This window comes from Leptinotarsa decemlineata, unplaced genomic scaffold (assembly GCF_025532065.1).
Source record: "Leptinotarsa decemlineata unplaced genomic scaffold, Ldec_3_MD MMD2_tig00000008_RagTag_RagTag, whole genome shotgun sequence".
Taxonomy (NCBI): Eukaryota; Metazoa; Arthropoda; class Insecta; order Coleoptera; family Chrysomelidae; genus Leptinotarsa; species Leptinotarsa decemlineata.
In genome coordinates, this window is record NW_027412537.1 from 8,247,392 (window position 1) to 8,267,728 (window position 20,337).

The 20,337-nt window shown below is 37.2% G+C and overlaps 2 protein-coding genes across 2 annotated transcripts in view; one reads left to right on the forward strand and one right to left on the reverse strand.

The window, feature by feature from the left end:
- Positions 1-20,337, reverse strand: part of LOC111508710 (tyrosine-protein kinase transmembrane receptor Ror) — a 223,149-nt gene that overhangs the window by 23,951 nt on the left and 178,861 nt on the right. The gene's annotated exons all lie outside the window — the stretch shown is intronic.
- On the forward strand, positions 1,438-12,756 carry sad (Cytochrome P450 family protein sad). The gene is made up of 2 exons (XM_023164304.2): positions 1,438-2,005; positions 9,950-12,756. Exons 1-2 carry the CDS (start codon positions 1,726-1,728, stop codon positions 11,089-11,091), a joined length of 1,422 nt encoding a protein of 473 aa, XP_023020072.2. The 5' UTR covers positions 1,438-1,725; the 3' UTR covers positions 11,092-12,756.

The window sequence follows — 20,337 nt, forward strand, 5'->3', positions numbered from 1 at the left end:
TATGACACCTATCAGTTTAATATAATAGCTGTTAGTTTTATCAATGTTGGGAAGAAACATTTTTATTTATTTATTTCATACACTATTCTACAGGATGAACCCAATTACAGAATAATGAGAAACAGTGGCATTTAAAAATGTGAATAATTTGTGAATCTATATAAAAAAAATGAAAACGGAACTGTCAGTCAGCTAAGAAATGCCTTTTGATTTGTATAATCTGGCAGATGATTATATCTAGGACATGACTAACAGAATTAGAGGTATCGCACATTGTATAAATTGGAGATTTTTTCATTATATTTGTACGCGGAGTGTTGAGATAAAATATGACACTATTCCTAGATGACCTACTAGGAACCCAAAAATTCAACAAATGTAACAATTGAGAGCAGGTAATGATATTATTTATGACCTTGAATAAAAAAACAAATGAATAATATTTACACCTTACCTCGAGACCATAAAAATTGTGAGTTTCAAGCAATTCATAATAGTAGGATACGTGCCTTCAAGTTTAAAAGCGCCTCTGTAGGGCTTCTAGTTGATTTGTATGATTGATTTGTATGTAGGGACTCCACACAACAGATGCATATTTCAGCCTAGATTGAACAAAAGTGAAATAAAGTAATTTCTAAGTTGCAGCTTTTTCGAAGTTTTTTGTATTTCTAACTTAGAATCCATACATGCGATAAGCAGCTCTCAGAGTAGTGTCAATATGTTTATTGAAAGAGGGGAATGAATCAAAAGTATCACCTAGATCAGTGAGTGTGTCAGGACGCTCCAGAACTTGATTGTTTATGACGTAGTTGTGTAATGTCAAATATAGATTATATTCTTCCGACATCATGTAGCAACACGATTCAAATTCAGGGCAAGACGTTCGCAATCATTAGAACATGTTATATTAAGATAGAGTTTTAAGTCATCTGCGTATAAAATGAAATTAACATCAATCTCAGCTCCGATATCATTAATGAACATATTGAAGAGTAGGGGTCTTGGGTTTGATCCTTGTGGTACACCAGATATGGCTACATATTTGACAGGCCATTGAGTTGGACCTACTGCTTATGGTTGTGAAAAAACAGATTCCCATATTCAACAAAAGCTTACTTATTAGTCCAATAAAGCGATATTTAATGGGTTTGAAGGAAATATCTGCTGGAAAACTCCGTTTTGGTGGTCTTACATTCAATTTTTTCATCATTTTATCAGTTTGATGCAGATTATCGTTTTTGGCGTCCTTGCCTTCAATCTTTCATCGTTTTCATGCATTGAGGTATCATGTACAATCATGTAAAAATAAATTTTTGAATCGAACCATACTACTGGTTTACAGTCGAATGTGAATGAAATGGTACGCCACTGAGTTAATATCAAATAATTACGATAACGCAGTATCCGTAACTAAATCTCGACGCGTGTTGTTCATTCCGTTGGTATCTGTGCGTCGACTTTTTATAATTTGAACAGCGCGCATGAACAAACAAAAGTCGGGACTAATTAAACACTACAAATAGTATAAGTTCATAATACCCGAGCACGATGAGGTTGCATGACCTCGGAAACAGTACCCAACAGTAATATTTCAAACATCTCCTAGTCCCCTGTCTAGTTCGCTAGCACCCTGTTAGCCCTTTCAGTACCTACTTTAACGAATGCATCCCGTTAGAAAGTGATCGATCGCCTGTGACCGAAGAATATTCCACATAACTGAAAAAGATGTTAAGCCGACAGGTTAGACCATTCTTCTGTAAGTTTCGAGTCAGATGTGCTAGTTCTAGTGGTGCGTTGGAATTCGAAGATATTCCGTCTCCGAAACGGCTGCCCTTAATCGGAACAACCCTTTCTTTGCTGGCTGCAGGGGGTGCGAAAAATCTCCACAAGTACGTCGATAGGAGGCACAAAGAACTCGGGTTGATTTTTAAGGATAATGTCGGACCCGTTTCTTGTGTTTTTCTGGCAGATCCGGAAGGGATGAGGCATGTTTTCTCAAAAGAAGGTTAGTTATTGTTTAAAGATATAGGGCCAAGGTTATTATTATGTCGCAAAAATGGTTTTGAAACCAATTTCTTGAAATATTCCACTGAAAATGACTAAACAAATATTTGAAAAATCTAATCTTTTCATGCGATGGACTGTTGGATTTTCATCTTCTTTTTTGTGTTTTGTACTTCACATTGTCATTGAGTGTTGAACTCAGTTATTGATTTTGTCTATCTTTCGTTCAATTCTTTTTATGCTAATTCAAAACGAGTTTTTTTTATTATTTTCTAATTTTTCAATCCCATTTGAGTCGGCTGAACATCTCTCGTGAAGCTGCAATATTTTTTTGCAATTTTTTCGTTTCTCAGAGAATGATATTAATTCTATGTTTAGGAAAGTGTTAATTAATACTTATTTCCAGTAGTTTCAACATAGCTTTCTGATTTAAGTTGTAATACGTTTCTTTTAAGCTATTTTCACAAACTACACCCGAAACAATTTTATCTTCACAAACTTTATTAACAAAAAACAAAATTTATTTTTGTAAATGAAGTTTATGAAGAAAAAATTGTTTCCGGTAGAGTTTGTGAAATAACCATGGATCTTTATCAAGTAAGAGCTGAGTCAATCAGAAAATTCTGAGCTATATTGATTGAATCAAATGAGTAAGAAATTGATTTGTAATATTGAATTATTTCATACTTCAATTTGAACTGAAGCATTTTTTGTGAAAAAAATAACAAAATATATTTTGTAGGAAATTGAATTTGGTTTTTTATCAATCGGAAAATCTACTTTCCTTAATAATATACAAAAATAGGAACACAAGCAAAAAATTCGATTAAAAAATCTCCGCATAACCTTTTTCTGAGTGGACTATGTATGCATAATTCATTCGTTCCCAAAAAGAAAACTCATATAATTTCATTCAAAATGACGGCTGGGTGAAGTATTTTCTTTTCGAAATTGGGAGGGATTCAAAAGTTCCAAGTAGACACCTCACTCGTAAATATTCAATTTAAAAAGCAAACCAACTTTAGTAATTCAATAATGATAATGAACGTATTTGTAGAAAATGTCAGTGCTTATATGATGTTTCTTTTTCAGAAGTGGAAGTTGCCAAAAGTTTTTATATTCATGAATCCATATCACGTATACTTATAATCTTACTCTTGATATCATTGATGAATATTGTTCAGACTTTTTTCAGGTAACAAAATATTATAAAATGAAAACACATGAAAAATATGTAGGGTTTTTCCTACAACTAACTAGTTTAGAAACATTTTATTTCTTTATTGATTTTTATTTAGTATTTTTAATTTTTGTTAGGAAATCAACTTTTCATAACTCCATTATCGAGCAGTCGTCCAAAATATCCATCTGCTTGGGTTTTTATGTTAAATATTTTGATTTTTACTTATCATTTTCGTATTTTCTCATGAATCTTTAGAACGACACCACTTGGGATGTTTCGAGTAGCTACTCATTGTTAACAGTCTTATGAATTAAGACAAGGAATTCGGGACCAAGTGGTTGACCCTTCTCGACTATATTTATGACCCCGGCCATTGTCAGTGATGATTTTTCGAGAGTTACTTCGAACACATTTTTTAGCCGAGGCATTCATTCTGTTCTGGGATTTCGGTCGGAAACTATTTCTTATTCTGGGTTTCCGCAGAGAACTGAACCCGCTCTAGAGTCTCCTCTAGAAAAAACTTGGCGTTAGTTCCTCGAGGTTACCCTGTAATTTTATTTTTCGTGTTTTGTTTGTCGTTGTGTTTTGTTGTTAATAAATTTGGTTATTGATAAACGCTGAGTCCGTCTGATTAATAGTTCACCTGTTACCAGTGCCGACAAATATTTGTAGAAATTTTATTTTTACATTGGAATTTATTTAGGAATATAAAAAAATTGTATAAATTAGATCAATTGACACGTCCAGAAGAGTCCTTTGGTCACGCCACAGAAGATGACTGCCGCAGTTGCAAGTGAAACGTTTGGAGGTTATAGCCAAAGAAAACCACGGCAAAACCCGGAAGTCAATCAAAATACTTTTCAGCCATTTGTTCAAGACAAATGTTCACAAACAAATTACATTTTCAACTGAAAAATTCAAAAAAAAATTCTGGGTTTTGAGTACGTTGCCATCTCCGAAGAAAGTTAAATATTAATTGTCGAAGAACTGATAGAACATGAAGAAATGCAAGGTGTGTTATATTTTTCTCATTACTGTACACTCATACATTCCAAATTTGGAAAAAAACCGTACACAACGGATAAATATCACTGTTTCGCTACTATTGGCAAACACTGAACGTAAAAAAATCAGCATTCAAACATATGTATCGACCTACTTTGAGATTTCTGTCAAAATGACATTGTTTCCGAAGTAATGCATTTGATCTATTTATCCTCAGACTGTATACAGCACTTGTCACGAAATTGTTGATTTTGGTCTAAAAATAGAAATGTACCGGCTGATTTTTTGTGAATTTCACTTTCATTCATTTTCATTTGTTCCTCACAAATTGAGTGTACGAGTTTATGAGTAATCTAGGACCGCATTTAATCAGAGACGTAACACACAAGGTGAATAGAATTTTAAAGAGTTCAAGGTTATGCGGAAACCATTACAAAGCACCTTCTTCTGGCTTGTAGTATCACTTTGTGTCTATGGTAAAGGCTTGCCAGTGTCGGACGTTCATTCTGTAGACTAGGGCAATTGTTGAAATAAAATAAATAGTATTTTTAACTTATATTTAAATTGACACAAGATATCAATTTTTGGAAAAGAAAGGTCTTGGCCTTCTACTTTTCCATCTTTATACAAAAAATGTGGAATTTTTCCAAAAGAAGGAAACAGTCAATTTCGAAAAATTAACTCTATCCGAAGATGTGTGGATCATACAGAGAAGTAACTTTCAGACACAAACTGGAAGAATAAGCCCTTTCAAAACAACTAATTTCATATAAATATTAAATTACACGAATAAAAATACTTTCGAAACAATTACTTTTATACAGTGCCTTCATTTCAAATCTTCTCACCCCTAGTACTTCGTTTAGCAGGGAGAATTTGCCGTAGGCAAAAACAACGTCAATTTAGATATCGAGGGGGAAGTTCAAAAACAGTGCTAGTGGTATTTTAGGTTTAACCTCCTTACCCCTAGCTACCCCCACTTAATAATTTCAAATGGCACCCCCTATCTTGTAACACATCATTTTAAAGATCTTAAAAATCCCCACTCAACCCCGTTTAGAAAACTGAAATTTGTTGATCCGTTCTCGTAAAATAGGGCAAAAAGAAAATGAATTATAACAAATTGCAAAAATAACGGTATGTTTATGTCTCTTTTTCACACAGAGTTTTTTGCTTTTGCTGAAAGTGAGATAAGTGCACACAGTTGCTTCTTGGCGTCAGTTACAATTAAATGGTGAAAACATTTATCAGAATTAGTTATTCCCGATTTTAAACTCTTTGTCAAGCGGTGTCAGTTGCACTGACAGTAATACAAATCGTAATGGTGTAATGAAAGGCATGCAGGCCAAAATGTGAGTCACCGATATGTTCTAGACCTTGTTCAAAAATTTGAAGAGACCGGTATTGTGTACAACAAAGCAATAATGTAGCCGGGAGTTTTTACGGAAACCGCACATATTGAGATTTTAGGCCAATTCGCCGTTGAGCCTACTACTTACTTCAATTACGAAAGTCGCTAAGTTAGTAAATATTTCAGTTGGTTCTATACACAAAGTTTTAAAACTAAACAAGTTCTTTCCTTACAAAATGAGTATTCTTTAGCAACTCAGTGAGGATGACTATGATAGGAGGATTGAATTTTGTGAAATAATGACTGCGAGAATTCAAAATGATCCGAATTTAATAAAAAATATTTGTTTCAGTGATGAATCAAATTTTTTTTTCTAATGGCTTTGTAAATGAACATAACTGTAGATACTGGGATAATGAAAATCCACACTTGTTTCGAGAGGATCATACGCAATATCCACAAAAAATAAACGTCTGGGCTGGAATTCTGGGAAACGAAATAATTGGCCCTATTTTTATTGAAGAAAATTTAAGTGGTAAATTGTATTTAAACTCATTGGAAAATGTAATCGATCCACTCATAACACAGTTCTTAGAACTCCAAGTTGATGAAGAAGACAACCCGATCTTGGATGAACAAAATTTACATTTTCAACAGGATGGCGCACCGCCACACTACGCATTGCATGTCTGACAGTGGCTCGATCAACGGTATCCTGACAAATGGATTGGCACAAGGGGCGCTCTGGAATGGCCCGCGAGATCTCCGGTTTTAACGCCATTGGATTTCTTTCTCTCCAAAACTCCCCCGCAGGACATTCAGGATCTAAGACACAGGATTACTGACACATGCAGACAAATTAATAACGACAGGAATTCGAGAATAGATTGTACCTTTGCTTAGCTACCAATGGTGAACATTTTGAACACCTAATAAAATAAGGTACATTTATTTAATTGCAATAGCTATTATTTTATTTTTTAATGTAATTGATTTTCTTCTTTTTGCCTTATTTTACGAGAACGGATCAATTTCAGTTTTCTAAACAGGGTTGAGTGAGGATTTTTGAGATCTTTAAAATGATGTGTTACAAGATAGGGGGTGTCATTTAAAATTATTAAGTGGGGGTAGCTAGGGGTAAGGAGGTTAAACCTAAAATACCACTGGCACTGGTTTTAAACTTCCCCCTCGATATCTAAATTGACGTGTTTTTTTGCCTATGGCAAATTCTCCCTACTAAACGAAGTACTAAGGGTGGGAAGTTTTGAAATGAAGGCACTGTATGTATTATTGTACTATTGTACGAAACACACTTTTTTCTCTATTCAGTCTGTATTCCAAACATCATGGAATTGAGTCAGATATCATTTACAGGATTGCTACACAATATACTAATGAGTATAGGGTCTTCCAACAGGGACTTCTGAACGCTGACAATTGATAACGGTCATCTTGTTGAAGCTACATCTGCCAAATTAGTTGTCATGTATTCATTCTATTTGCCAAAATCACCGTGGACGGATATAGCATTCAACAACACGTGCAAATAATAAAATTGGGAGTTTAGTTCGGGCAACGTACCGCGTGCTTCGCCCATTTCACGTTTCACATAATCGTCATACCGAGAGGACTATTCGCAATGTGGTGAATAAATTTGAGTCTACTGGTTCATTAAACGATCGGACAACACCCGTATGTCGACGAAACGCAAGATCTGTCGAAAATTATCGCCGCTGTCTGTGAGAGTATGCAGGATAATCCGAGGCAGTCGATTTCAGTCACTCACTCGGCCTTTCGCAGACTACAACTTGGCGAATTCTGCGTTGTGACTTGGGCCTACACCCGTACAAAATTCAGTTGATCCAGGAACTGAAGGTAAACTACCATAGAAAACGACATGTGTTCGCTGATTGGGTTCTAGAGCAGTTGCAAGTGGCCCTAATCATCATCAGCGACGAGGTCCATTTCTGGATGAATGGGTACGTGAACAAATATAATGTGTAGAGTCACAGCACTTAGGCCACATGTGACCCATTGTACATCCTCCCGAGAAGTTGTCCTCCTAGGTCATCGTCCATCCTGTCCTTCCCAGGAACGCACACTCTCTTTGACAACCTTGAGCCTTGAGGTGTCTCACGGTGGCCCCCGCGAAGGTTTTGGAAGGCGCAGCGATATTACTATCGTTGCGCGGCTTATTTAACCTTCTTGGAGGTTCCCTCCGTGGAGGTGCACAAGTGAGGAAGCTTTCCTGCAGGGGCAGCCGGTTCCTTGCCTTTATTCAAGGCGGAGCTCTTGGCGCCCGCCGCAGGAAGTGACCTTGTTGTTGGAGGTGATCTGCTATGTCCAGCCTCATACCAAGCGGTAGATAGGGTTGGACATTTCTGTTCATCCACAGCCTCCGCCTTAGATTGAGGTGAGCACTTCTGTTCAGCCTCGGGATTGGTTTTTGTTTTTGTCGTTCTTGTTTTGTTGTTTCATTCATGTGTGTTCCCACGAGTAGCAAGGGAAGAGTTGGTCACCTCTCGCAGAGCCCCGCATTACCAGAGGTAGGCTGATCACAATGAGGTTTCTCCCAGTTCCCCAAGGGGATCGTTCGTGACGCATATCACTCTGCGGCCATTCAGTTGTTGGCACGATTCCTTACAGCTTAGCTTGGGTAGGCTGTCCACGGTGGAATGTTTTGCAAAAGCTTTTGGGAAGTTTTAGTTCACCTCACCCTACTTATTTCTGCCACGAACCAGGAGTCCGGCGACCCCGTAAGACCACATTGGCTTCCCGGACAGGGCCTCCAGTCCCCTGGCCGTTCCCCTATCCGCCACCTGGGGACGCGCCCGATAGGTAGCCCAACCCACGGGAGATCAAAGAGTATTCAATGCATCCCGAAAAAGTCACCGTTTGGGTGTGGATTTTGGGCTGGTCGAGTTATCGGACCATATTTCTTTTCAAACGACGTCGGCCAAGTCATCACTGTCAACGGCGAGCACTGTGGGTCGATGACTACCTATTTCTTTCGGCCAAAATTGGATGATCTGGGCACCAACGACATATGTTTTCAACAGGACGGCGCTACGTGTAACACAGCTCATGCCACTTTGGATATTCTGCACGAGAAATTTGAGGGCATGGCCATCTCACGTGGAGGTGATGTGAAGTGGTCTGTGACTTTCTCTTGTGGGGTTTTCTTAAGTCGCAGGTGTATCGAATGAGCCACAAACCACAGCGGTCCTCAAAGCCTACATAACCCATGCCATCGTTCAAATTTAGCCTGATTTATTGCGCCAGAGCCATGAAAAATTGGACGTTTTGGATGCGCTCCATCCAAAGAAGCCGTGGCGGATATTTGAGACAAGCGTCTTATTACGAAATATCAGATGTCAACCATTGGGGATGACAGTGTTTCATGTAAGAGAAATGTTACTTCTTTGGAATACAAACGTCATTCCATTTGGATTCCAGAACATCGGCTAGGAGGTTGCATATCTTAATGAGGATCTAGAAGTGATTTCGAATTGGGGTGAAAGTATCCAGGTTCAATTCGATGCCACAAAAACCCAGGCATCGGTTTTCTCCAAAAAGATAAATGTCTTCGAACCAGATACAATAATGTCTGCTTTCTGCTTCGATAAGTTGTTGGGGGTTGAAATGGACACGAATATGTCTTGGCACAATCATGTCGTTGGAATTGCAAAGGTTGCTTTTCAAAAGCTCTATTTCGAACCAGAAAACTGTACACACCTCAGCAACTTTTGATGCTTTATGAAGCTCAGGTCAGACCTTTTTTGGAGTATTGTTCTCACGTATGGAGTTCTGCCCCCAAACATCCCCTGAAGTTGCTGGATTCGATCCAGAAAAGAGCCATCCACCAGATTGGAGACGCGAACATCACATGTAACTTTGATAGCCTGGAACATCAAAGAAAGGTTGGATATTTGTCTCTCTTCTATACATACTTTCACAGGAGGTGTTAAAGGGACTTGGAACATTTGATTCCACCCAGAGCGGTACATATCAGAAATATGCGATGGACTGTGGCTGTTCATCGTTTTGAGGTTCAACTTCCTGAGAACGTTTTCCAAATGGATTCAATCTCCAGCGATTCAAATCCAATGTGAATCGCAACTTTCGCACAGGCACCGCTCTGAGAGCTAAAACCTTTTTTGCTGAATAAGATCTTTTGCAATAATGATTTTCATTCCTTGTATAATATTTTCACTTTGATTACGTTACATTATTTTTAGAATAATTTTATGACCTAGAGTATCAAATACCATCTTTTGGTATAATGAGAGATGAGAGTGATAGACATGTTTGTTTGGATCTGTGATAATCACCTATATATATATATATATATATATATATATATATATATATATTGAAACAAAGTCATTAACAAAACTTTTTTCTAGGAAAATATCCGGTTCACATAAAACCGGAATCTTGGCTTCTATACAACGAGAAACACGGCTACACCAGAGGCCTCTTCTTCATGGACGGCGAAGAATGGCTAAAGTTCAGAAGAATCATGAACAGCTTGTTGCTGAAGGGTAGCCTCTCTTGGCTAGAAGAATCTTGCGATGCGGCTGGTGAAGTACTTGTCAAGAAACTCGAAGGGTTCAAGAACATCGAGGTACCTAACTTGGAACAAGAAATGTACAAATGGTCCATGGACGTGATAGTATCGGTATTAGTAGGCAAGAGGACTTACGCTTCGCACCAAGAGGAATTGGACGTCCTGGTATACGAGTTAGCTGGGAAGGTTTCTAAGATATTCGAAACTACGAGTAAGCTCCAGCTGATATCTGCGAAACTCGCTCAGAAATATCAGCTGGGCTACTGGAAACGATTTGAAAATTCGGTAAAGGAGGGCTTGGATTCTGCCTATAGTATAGTGAATCACATTACCGCTAACTACAAAGACGCAGATGGCTTGATGGCTAAAATGCTCAGCGAAAATATCAAGAGTGATGACTTGAATCGGATTATTGTAGATCTGATATTGGGAGCTGGAGATACTACGGCGTATACCATGATTTGGATTCTGTACGTTCTATCTAAGAATCCGAATGTGCAGAAGGAACTTCGTAACCAATTACTCCAGAACAAGAAACCCCCATTCTTGAAAAACGTAGTGAAAGAAACCCTGAGGCTTTATCCTGTTGCTCCATTCATTACAAGGTTTCTTCCCGAAAGTGTCACGTTGTGTAACTACCGTATACCGGCCAACACCTTAGTAGTGATGTCGATCTACACCAGTGGAAGAAATGAAAAATATTTCATTGAACCGGAACTATTTCAACCTAATCGGTGGCTTAGAAATAATCATGAGATGAATATGGCACTCCAGCAAGCAAGCCTACCTTTTGGAATTGGGTCAAGATCGTGCATCGGTAGGAAAATTGCAGAGCACCAGCTTCATGGAACCCTTGCAAAAATTGTGGATAGGTTTCAGGTTGAAATGTGCAATAGAGAGGAGGTGCATGATATTTTGCAGATGATTATCAAGCCATCACAGAATATGCGATTTAAATTCAATAGAATTCAAGACTGAACTGAATAACTGAAAGTTCAACAGTGACTGTGGGGTTAGTTTAAATTTTGTTAACTATGAACTGAAAGTAGTTCAAGAGCACTTCAGGGAAAATTGGGTTCTCAATATGAAGAATGTCATCCCTGGACATCCCAGACATGTTGATATTGATAGAAAAGGTACACATTTTGCATCTGTCTGTTTTAAGTCATGCATATTCAACCCTTTGACGTGACGTGACGTGACGTGACGAGAAGTCACTTTTCAGAATGGATTGGCCAAAATTTGCAATTTTGGCCGCTCCATGAAGAATAAGAAATGAAACTTCCAATGTTTTAATACCACTTGTATTTGTGACTATCGTTACTGCAGTTTTTTTGCAAAGGAGGGTGCTGCAAGCAGCTTTATTGGACTGGAACCTGTTATTGGTATCGCTTTAGGCTTTACCAAACAAATATTGAAAATCTGGATGGCAAGAAGATTTATGGACTTCTGGCAGAATCTTCCAGGATTGGCTCCCTCCAAGGCGTTTATTCACCCTTTGAAGCTTGATACCAAACAGTTGTTGGACTACAGTAAGGATGAACTACGATGTCTAACAGGCCTTCTTACAGGTCACTGTCATTTGAATATGTCGAAAGATAGTGTGTGTCGCCTCTGTCTGGAAAATGATGGAACAGCATACTTTGTGCCTGCTCCGCTGGGGACCGAATCAGGTTTTTAGATTTCGGCAGAGCCGTACTCTTACAATCTGACATGGAAAAAGCACTCACCATACAAACTAATCGGCTTCGTTAAGAGGCTGGGTTTATTTGATCGAGTGTGAATAGGTGTGAGCCACAATAAACCCTTGCGGGTTGCGGTAGAGGGTCGAATAGACCCACTCACTTTGCACCTCACCTAACCTACTGCAGTTTCGTCCTATGAGGATATTTTCAAACTGATACAATAAACTTTTATTGTATTAGTTTGTATTAGGACATTTTCAATGTTTGTATTAGGACTTTTTCAAACTAATATATTGAATTTCTAATGTATTAGTTTGAAAATGTCCTCATAATACAACACACTTTATTGTATTAGTATGAAAATGTCCTCATACGAGGAAACTGCAGTAACGATAGTTAAAAATACAAGTGGTATGAAAACAGGAAGTTCTATTTCTCATTTCTTCATGATAATCTCCTACTACGTAGTAACGGCTACATCTATCAATTTATTAATTTCACCTCTTGTATATAATTTAAATTAAGTGAGTTTCTAATGTTGCAATTGGAGATTTTGTTTTTTTCGCTAATATCATTCATTAGTGCTCAGTTTGAATATTCCAAACAGTGTGTTCATGGTTGACCTAGCTTGGAAGACCTCTCAAATAAAGTGTCACTCATTCATTTTACCTGAAATGTATTGTATGCAAACTTGACATATTTAGGAATCTTTTGTCGTTTACTCATAGAAAAGCGATTTCATGGCAACCTGTATGTCTGTGATAATAGGAAAAAAAATGTGTAGAGATGACCTGAGACTTGTATACCTTCTGTAAATATACGAATGGAAGATAAAAAAACTGTAATTGAAGATCGTTCGAAATTGTGTGTGTTTTTATTTGATTATGTATGTATATTTTTCTAATAAAGATTTAATTTTACCAAAGAAAGACCACAACGGTCAGTTTACGTCTTTTCATTTCTACATTTTTTATCTGAATGAGGAGAAAGCAGACAAGAATAATTGATCATTTTCTCCTAATATTTGGCATGTGAAATTGAGAAGAAGACGTATTGTACATACTGTAATTGCAATTGAAAAACTCAATTTCATGGAAATGGAAATCACGTTGACGATAATAATAATATTTATTAGTAGTTCCTTATTTCATATACCTAAATACAATAAATATTCAATCTATAAAAATATTAAAAAAAACTACAAATGAGGCTAGAAACAACATGTACCAGAAGGGTACTGTTCATGTTAGTTCTAGCCGTGAAGAAAAGAAAAAAACAAATAAAAAACAAAAGAAAAAAAAAGAGGAAGAAGAAAGAGGGAAGAGGAAGAGAAAACATGTTACCTAAATGTTATATGAAAATTTTTCAGAAGTATAAAATCTATGAAATCAATGACTTTCTGATTGAACAGCGATGAGATATTTTTTGTAACAGCACTTAAATAAAGAAACTTTACTAACTTTATAACTTTATATATATATATATATATATATCTATATATATATATATATATATATATATATATATATATATATATATATATATATATATATATATATATATATATTTGAACTCTTTCAATTCTAAAAATGTTTTTTTTATCCAGGCATGAACCATACATAACATTACAATATACAAAATTACTCAACTCAAGCGCATTTGTTAATTTCATTTTCAAACTTATTAATATTATTAATAAATGACGGTGAGGATAAAGCATTTTCAAACTCATGTAACTTCTTTGAACACATTTTCTGACATGTTTTGTAAACCTTAAATCCACGTCCATTTCGATACCTAATTTTTTTGCCACGTTCGTGGGGCATATTACTGTATTACCAATAACAATATTAATATATCATTCCACCAAGCTACGAATAGTACCAAAAACAAGCAGATTAGTTTTGTTTGAATTGATTTTGAGGTTATGAGCTTCAGATGCTGTAATGAAACGAGCTAGATCTTCATTCAATTTTCGATTAGCAGTAGCAACGTCATTAGGGTCAAATGATGGATATAGTTGTGTGTCATCCGCATACATATGTGAATTACAATGTCTCAAAACAGAAACTAAATCACAAGTGTATACGCAAAATAATAAGGGCACAAGTATAGATCCCTGAGGCACACCAAATTTAAAAAGTTCATTGCTTGATTTTCTCTTTGAAGTTTCTACAAACTGTGAAGGATCTTTGAAATAGCTTTTTATTAAATTTATAGCAGGTTCAGAGAACCTGATGAATGAAAAATATATTTTTTCAAATCAAGAGAAAGCAGACAAACCTCATTCAAGTACTAAAAAGAATAATTGATTATTTTCTCCTAATATTTGGCATGTGAAATTGAGAAGAAGACGTATTGTACATACTGTATTTGCAATTGAAAAACTCAATTTCATGGAAATGGAAATCACGTTGATATTTTATTCGTCCTTGAATCTTCATGCAGAAGTCAAACCGTAAGTCCTAGTCTCGTTCTTGAAACTTGCAAATAAACATAGGCTTATTGGCATGATATTCATTTTTTTAAAGAACCTTTTTCACAAATATTCTTGAATTTGAACGAAGCTATGCTCAACTGATTATGAAAAAAAAATTACAAATTGGGAAATCATTAATAAAAAAAAAAATTAAAAATGAAAAAATAACTTGGGAGGCTATGTCATGATATTGAGGCATAACTTTCAATTGTAAACAACTTTTCCCGATAACATTTTGCTGAGATCTCTGAAATAAGGGTACTTTACTCATGAGCGATTTTTATATTTTTTGACCTACCCTGTATGCTGTTTGACTTGCAACCATTGTAAGTCCACCTAAAATGATTACCGAACATGCATCAACTATCGGCATTATCTTGTATTTTGGTTGTGCCATTAATATAAAAAAAAATCCTATATGTTGCACCTTAACTGACCATACTGTATATAGTGCTGTAGTTGTCTATAATACATACTACTGTATGGTACTAGTGGAAGTATGCCCTGTGAGGATAATTACTGTGCCTGTTGCTCCATCGCCTGTGAATATCTAACGCAGTTGTAGACGAAGTTTCGAGTATAAAAACCTGCTATCCGGAAAAAAATATTTGGTACATTAATCTTCGACTGTGAATGTTTACATTCTCCGCTTGGAAGTTGTTTTCTTATTTCAAGAATGACTCAAAGTACTCAGTCATCCGTAAAGGTCGTTGACTCCCATACGGAATAATATTCCTGCATCATTTCCGATTTACTGAAAAAACATCCAGAGGCATGGAACGAATCTGAAGGCGGGCAATAACGGATTCGTGCACGTTCCCAATTGAATCTTCAGTTTGACCGTAATTTCTAAATTGTGTGCATATTTCAGAGAAAAACCAACCTTCCGCAGGAATTAAAATCTCAGGTCACCGAATGAAAGGATAATGAAAAAACGGGGATTCATTACTTTGGCCGGAGTTGAAATGGAATTTGAATTGGATTCCAGTGAAGTTAAACATTTTTTGATGGCCGATTCTTTTTAAATAAATTCAAAATTCATACAAGAATAAACATTGGCTTGTTGAGCATTGTTCATCATTTCTGTGGTGATTTTGATTAACCCTTTTATCCAACGCCTCAATATTTTCAGTCATATTGAAGTAAACTTCAGTTTTTTTAGCTTCAGAAATTGAAGAATATCCTAATTACTTGATTTGAAGTCTTGCTGCAATAATTAGGTTCCGTAATCAAGATCATTTGCATAAAAAACAACGGATCAGAGTAGGACCAGTCAATCTCTTAGAACATTCGGAAAGTATTTTTTAGGGCGAAACAGAAGCACAGAAAAATCCTTAAGGCGTTCTCAGAGCGGTGCCTGTGCGAAAGTAGCGATTCACATTGGATTTGAATCGCTGAAGATTAAATCCATTTGGAAAAACCTTACCAGGAATTTTATTCCACATGAACGCAGTTCTCCAGATGAAAGAGTTCTTATACAGTGAAGTTCGAGGTATATTGAGTTGAACCTCAAAACGATGAGCAGCCACAGTCCGTCGCGTATTTCTGATGCGTACCGCACTTGGTAGAATCAAATGTGCCAAGTAACTTGAACACCTCCCGTGAAAGTATTTATAGAAAAGAGACAACCTTTCGTCGATGTTCCAGGCTATCAAGGTTGCAGGTGATGTAAGGCGCCCCAATCAGGTGGATGACTCTTTTCTGGATGGAATCCAGAAACTTCAGGGTATGTTTGGGGGCAGAGCTCCTTACATGAGAACGATACTCCAAAGAAGGTCTGGTCTGAGCTTTATAAAGTTGCTGAGGTGTGTATAGTTTTAAGGTTCGAAACAGTGTTCCAAACTTTTGAGAAACAACCTTTGCAATTCCAGCGACATGATTGTGCTAAGACATACTAGTGTCCATTTTAACCCCTAACAAACTTATCGAAGCAGAAAGTGGAATTGTTTGACCTGACATTATTCGGAGACATTCATCTTCCTGGAGAAAACCGATGCCTGGGTTTTTGTGGCATTGAATTGTACTTGGTTACTTTTACCCCAATTTGAAAGAAATCACGTCTAGATCCTCATTAAGATATGTAACCTCCTGCTGCCTCCGTAGCCGATATCCTCGAATCCAAATGGAATGACAAGACAAGTGTGCTGTCGTTAGCAAAGCAATATATTGGATCCTTGGTTTTTTTCCAATTAGTCTTTGGTATACAATAAAAATAGGGTTGGACACAATATGGATTCCTGGGGAACACCAGCGTTGATGGTGCAAGTATTCGAGAGATATCCTTCGACGGCCACTTGCAGAAAACGTTCTTTCAGGAGGCGGAAGAGCCATACACAGAAATGATACGACAAGCCATAGCATCAAAGATTGGCCAGCAAACCCTCAAGCCACATATGGTCAAAGGCCTTAGAAATATCAAACTCAGCAGCTTTTGATTCTCCATGTTTCTCGATTGCGTTATTCCAAATATGGGTGACATACGATGGAAAGTTGCCGGTTGCCTTAGATTGTTCCCCAGTATTATCGGTAATTCACTCAACACTGAAATGAGTTTGTGGTCCCACAATGGAGATCCCTATGGAGACCCTACGGTGACTGTGTAAATTTCTGGATTGGTTGTTAGGTATAGATCCAGAAGACTAGCATATTCTCCATCAAGGTCAAAAATCCTGATTGGCTCAGTATTTATCATTCAGAGATCTGAACACTCTCCTGGATTGATCAACAAAAAAATCCTAATGCCGTTACTCGTATTGATACTAAATATACATATAGGACGCTATAGGACGAAGCACTGTCTTCGATGTGCTATTTATAGACACGCGCTGCCGGTCCCCCGGCCGGTACCGCCACAACCGCTATGTCCCTGCATTTCAAATCTATAATATCTTTTTTATATAGCTGAAAATTGTTTTATAAGAACATATATTGTAAAATAATAGATAAGGCAAAATTGTAAAATTAATTTAGGTTGGTATACCTGTATGGGTGGTACGCCTGGATAGTTTACCTGTATGGGATACCTTAATAGCATAAATAGGTTTAGCTCGCATAAGTTTCTAGTTTTAATCTTCCTCTTTGAAGATGATCACTTGGTGATCGAAACACGTGTCGAGGTGTTAAAAATAACGATTTGGTGTTGGGAAAAAAAACTCTAGTAATATTCATTACTACACCAAAGGTTCTAAACAGTGCATCATAAGTACTGTAATATCTCTAAAAATATTCATTTAAATTACATGTTGTAAAGGGCCATATTGATCTATATTAAATGCACAATATATTCAAGGTTCTTAATTGGATGAGGATTAATGCTGTATCGTTTAAAATCGCTTCGTAAATATGAAAGGATAAAAAATAGTGATTGTGGATTATCTCTAAGAGATAGACATAAACCATGGTGAACTTTTTTGTAGATATTTTCAAGGTGTACAATAATGTAGCACATTACTTTGATCTATCTCGTAGGGTTTAGCCAGCGTCTGCAATGTAACCGTAAAACATGTATTTATTTACATCACATTAGAAAACCCTAAAATTATTAGTGTTTCTCTACAATATGATGCATTTTATATGAATATAAACCTTCCTCCCGAATCACTCTATCTATTTAAAAAACCACATGAAAATCCGTTGCGTAGTTTTAAAGATCTAAGCATACATAAGGACGAACAACGGAAAGCGATTTTGATTTATATTATATATTGATTTTTTCAAGCAGCGGAGTAATGAATTATTTTCAAGTGGCTGTTTCACAAGCGTATATAATCAAGTCGGTTAATTAGTGAACAACATTCATAACAACAAATTTCAAAAGACTTTTCATAGTTGTATGTAAACGGTGAGTAACAAAAATGTAAAACACCCCCATTAATAATTGATAAATCTTTTTCAAATTATACTCCTAAAATCGTTTTAACTTTCGAATTTTGGTTTAAATTTTCAATAGCAACTATAAGAAAAGCATTTTTCAATGTATCACACCAGGCCTACCTGAGATATTTTTAGTTTTCGCCAGAAAAGAGGATGACGTCATGATTCGATCCGATCTGATAGTGCTTCAATTAGCTACGTTATTATCTGAAGAATACGAATTAATGATAAAACCCTTGTGTCTTAAGTTGTTATCAGTAAATTATATTTAGTGTGTTACTCAAAATGGTAACTTCAGTTTTCTCCCCAGTTAAGCAAAAAATTATTATTCTCAATGTAGGGTATATATGACGCTCTCATACACCAGAATCCTTCATATACCGTTTATATTCTGGTGGAAATGTGTTCGCAAATGACGGAAGATTCACCATTATCAAAACCATCTTTAGGAAAAAAAACTGTGCCTGTTGATGAAAATTACAGGTTACGTTAGGTCCAAAGTGAGTGGATCTATTCAACCCTCCACCGCAACCCGCAAGGGTTTATTTTGGCTCACACCCATTCACACTCGACCGAATAAACCCAGCTTCTTAACGAAGCCGATTAATTTGTATGGTGAGTGGTCTCTCAGGTCAGATAGTAAGAGTACGGCTCTGCCGAACTCTAAAAACCTGATTCAGTCCCCCGCGGGGCAGACACAAAGTATGTGCTTTGCTGTTTCATCATTTTCCAAACAGTGGCGACACACACTGTCTTTCGATAGTCCGAGTGTCTGCGAGTGTCCTCTATCACACAGAGCTACCCTTAATGATGACCAGCTAGTCATCCGCGTAGGCCTGCACTTGAACTCCGTACGTTTCTATGCCTTGTCTGGCTTTCATATCTCTCATTCGTTCGAACCAGGCTTCCATCACGACCAACCATAGCGTCGATCCCAGACTAGAACCATGTGGACACCTTCTGTTCACTGTTTCAGAGACCGTCCCACAGGTAGCTGTTCTCTCCCCTATGAAGCTCATACACGTCTTCCTCACATTTTTCGGTATGCCCATTCGTGTCATGCATTTCTCAATCGCCGGTGCACACGCGATATTGAAGGCGTTGGACAGGTCTAACGCCACAACCAAGCTGTGCCTCTTTCCTTGCTTATTCTCTTTTATCCTTTTCACCATTTTTTCCACGGCCATTATAGTATCCATTCCTCCTCTAAAACCATATTGGCTTGGAGAGAATTTCAACTCCCTTTCACACCAGACTTCTATCCTACCATTAAGACGCCTGTCCAACATCCGCCCCATACCTGACAGCAGGCTGATCGGCCTGGGGTTTCCGCCCTTCTTTGGTATCCATACGATTTTGTCAGGTCAGATGGTGAGAAAACGGCTGTGCCGAACTCTATAAACCTGATTCGGTTCCCAGCGGGGCATGCACAAAGTATGTGCCCTGCTGTTTCATCATTTTCCAAACAGAGGCGACCCGCATTGTCTTTTGACAGTTCGAGTCTCTGCATATGATGATTAAAATGACAATAACTTGTGAGAAGGCCTGTCAGACATCGTAGTTATCTCTACTGTTTGGTATCAAGCTTCAGATGGTGAATAAACGTCTTGGAGTGAGCCAATCCTGGAAGATTCTGCCAGAAGTTCATAAATCTTCTTGCTATTCAGGTGTTCAATCTTTGTTTGGAAAAGCCTAAAGCGATGCCAATGACAGGTTCTGGTCTGATGAAGCTGCAGACCAGAGACAATCTGTTAAGTTTTTCTATGAAAACTATAGACTGGCACTCAGAAGAACGGTACATTCGTTTTATTTAAAGAAAGAAATACCGACTTTCGACAAAATAATGGGAGCCTTGAAAGAAGACCAAAGTAAGTCTCCATTGATTGGCAGAAAGAAATTGTGGAAAACTGAATTTCAGCTGGGAAAAACAAAACAAAAAATCACTGAAGACGACAAGAGTTTCGACGCGACAATGGAAATATTTACTATCGAATCGAAACTTGGCCTGAAAAAGATATTCCTTGGAGATATTTGGTAAGACAAAAACATCAAAAGTTCACCTCAAGTATTTTCAGAAAGCTGGGCTACCAGATTGAAGTCGCCTTTTGAGAAATGAAAACGACTGTGATTGTGATGCATAATGCAACTGTCATTTTGGAGAAGTTGAAAGGATACAATACTCACAAG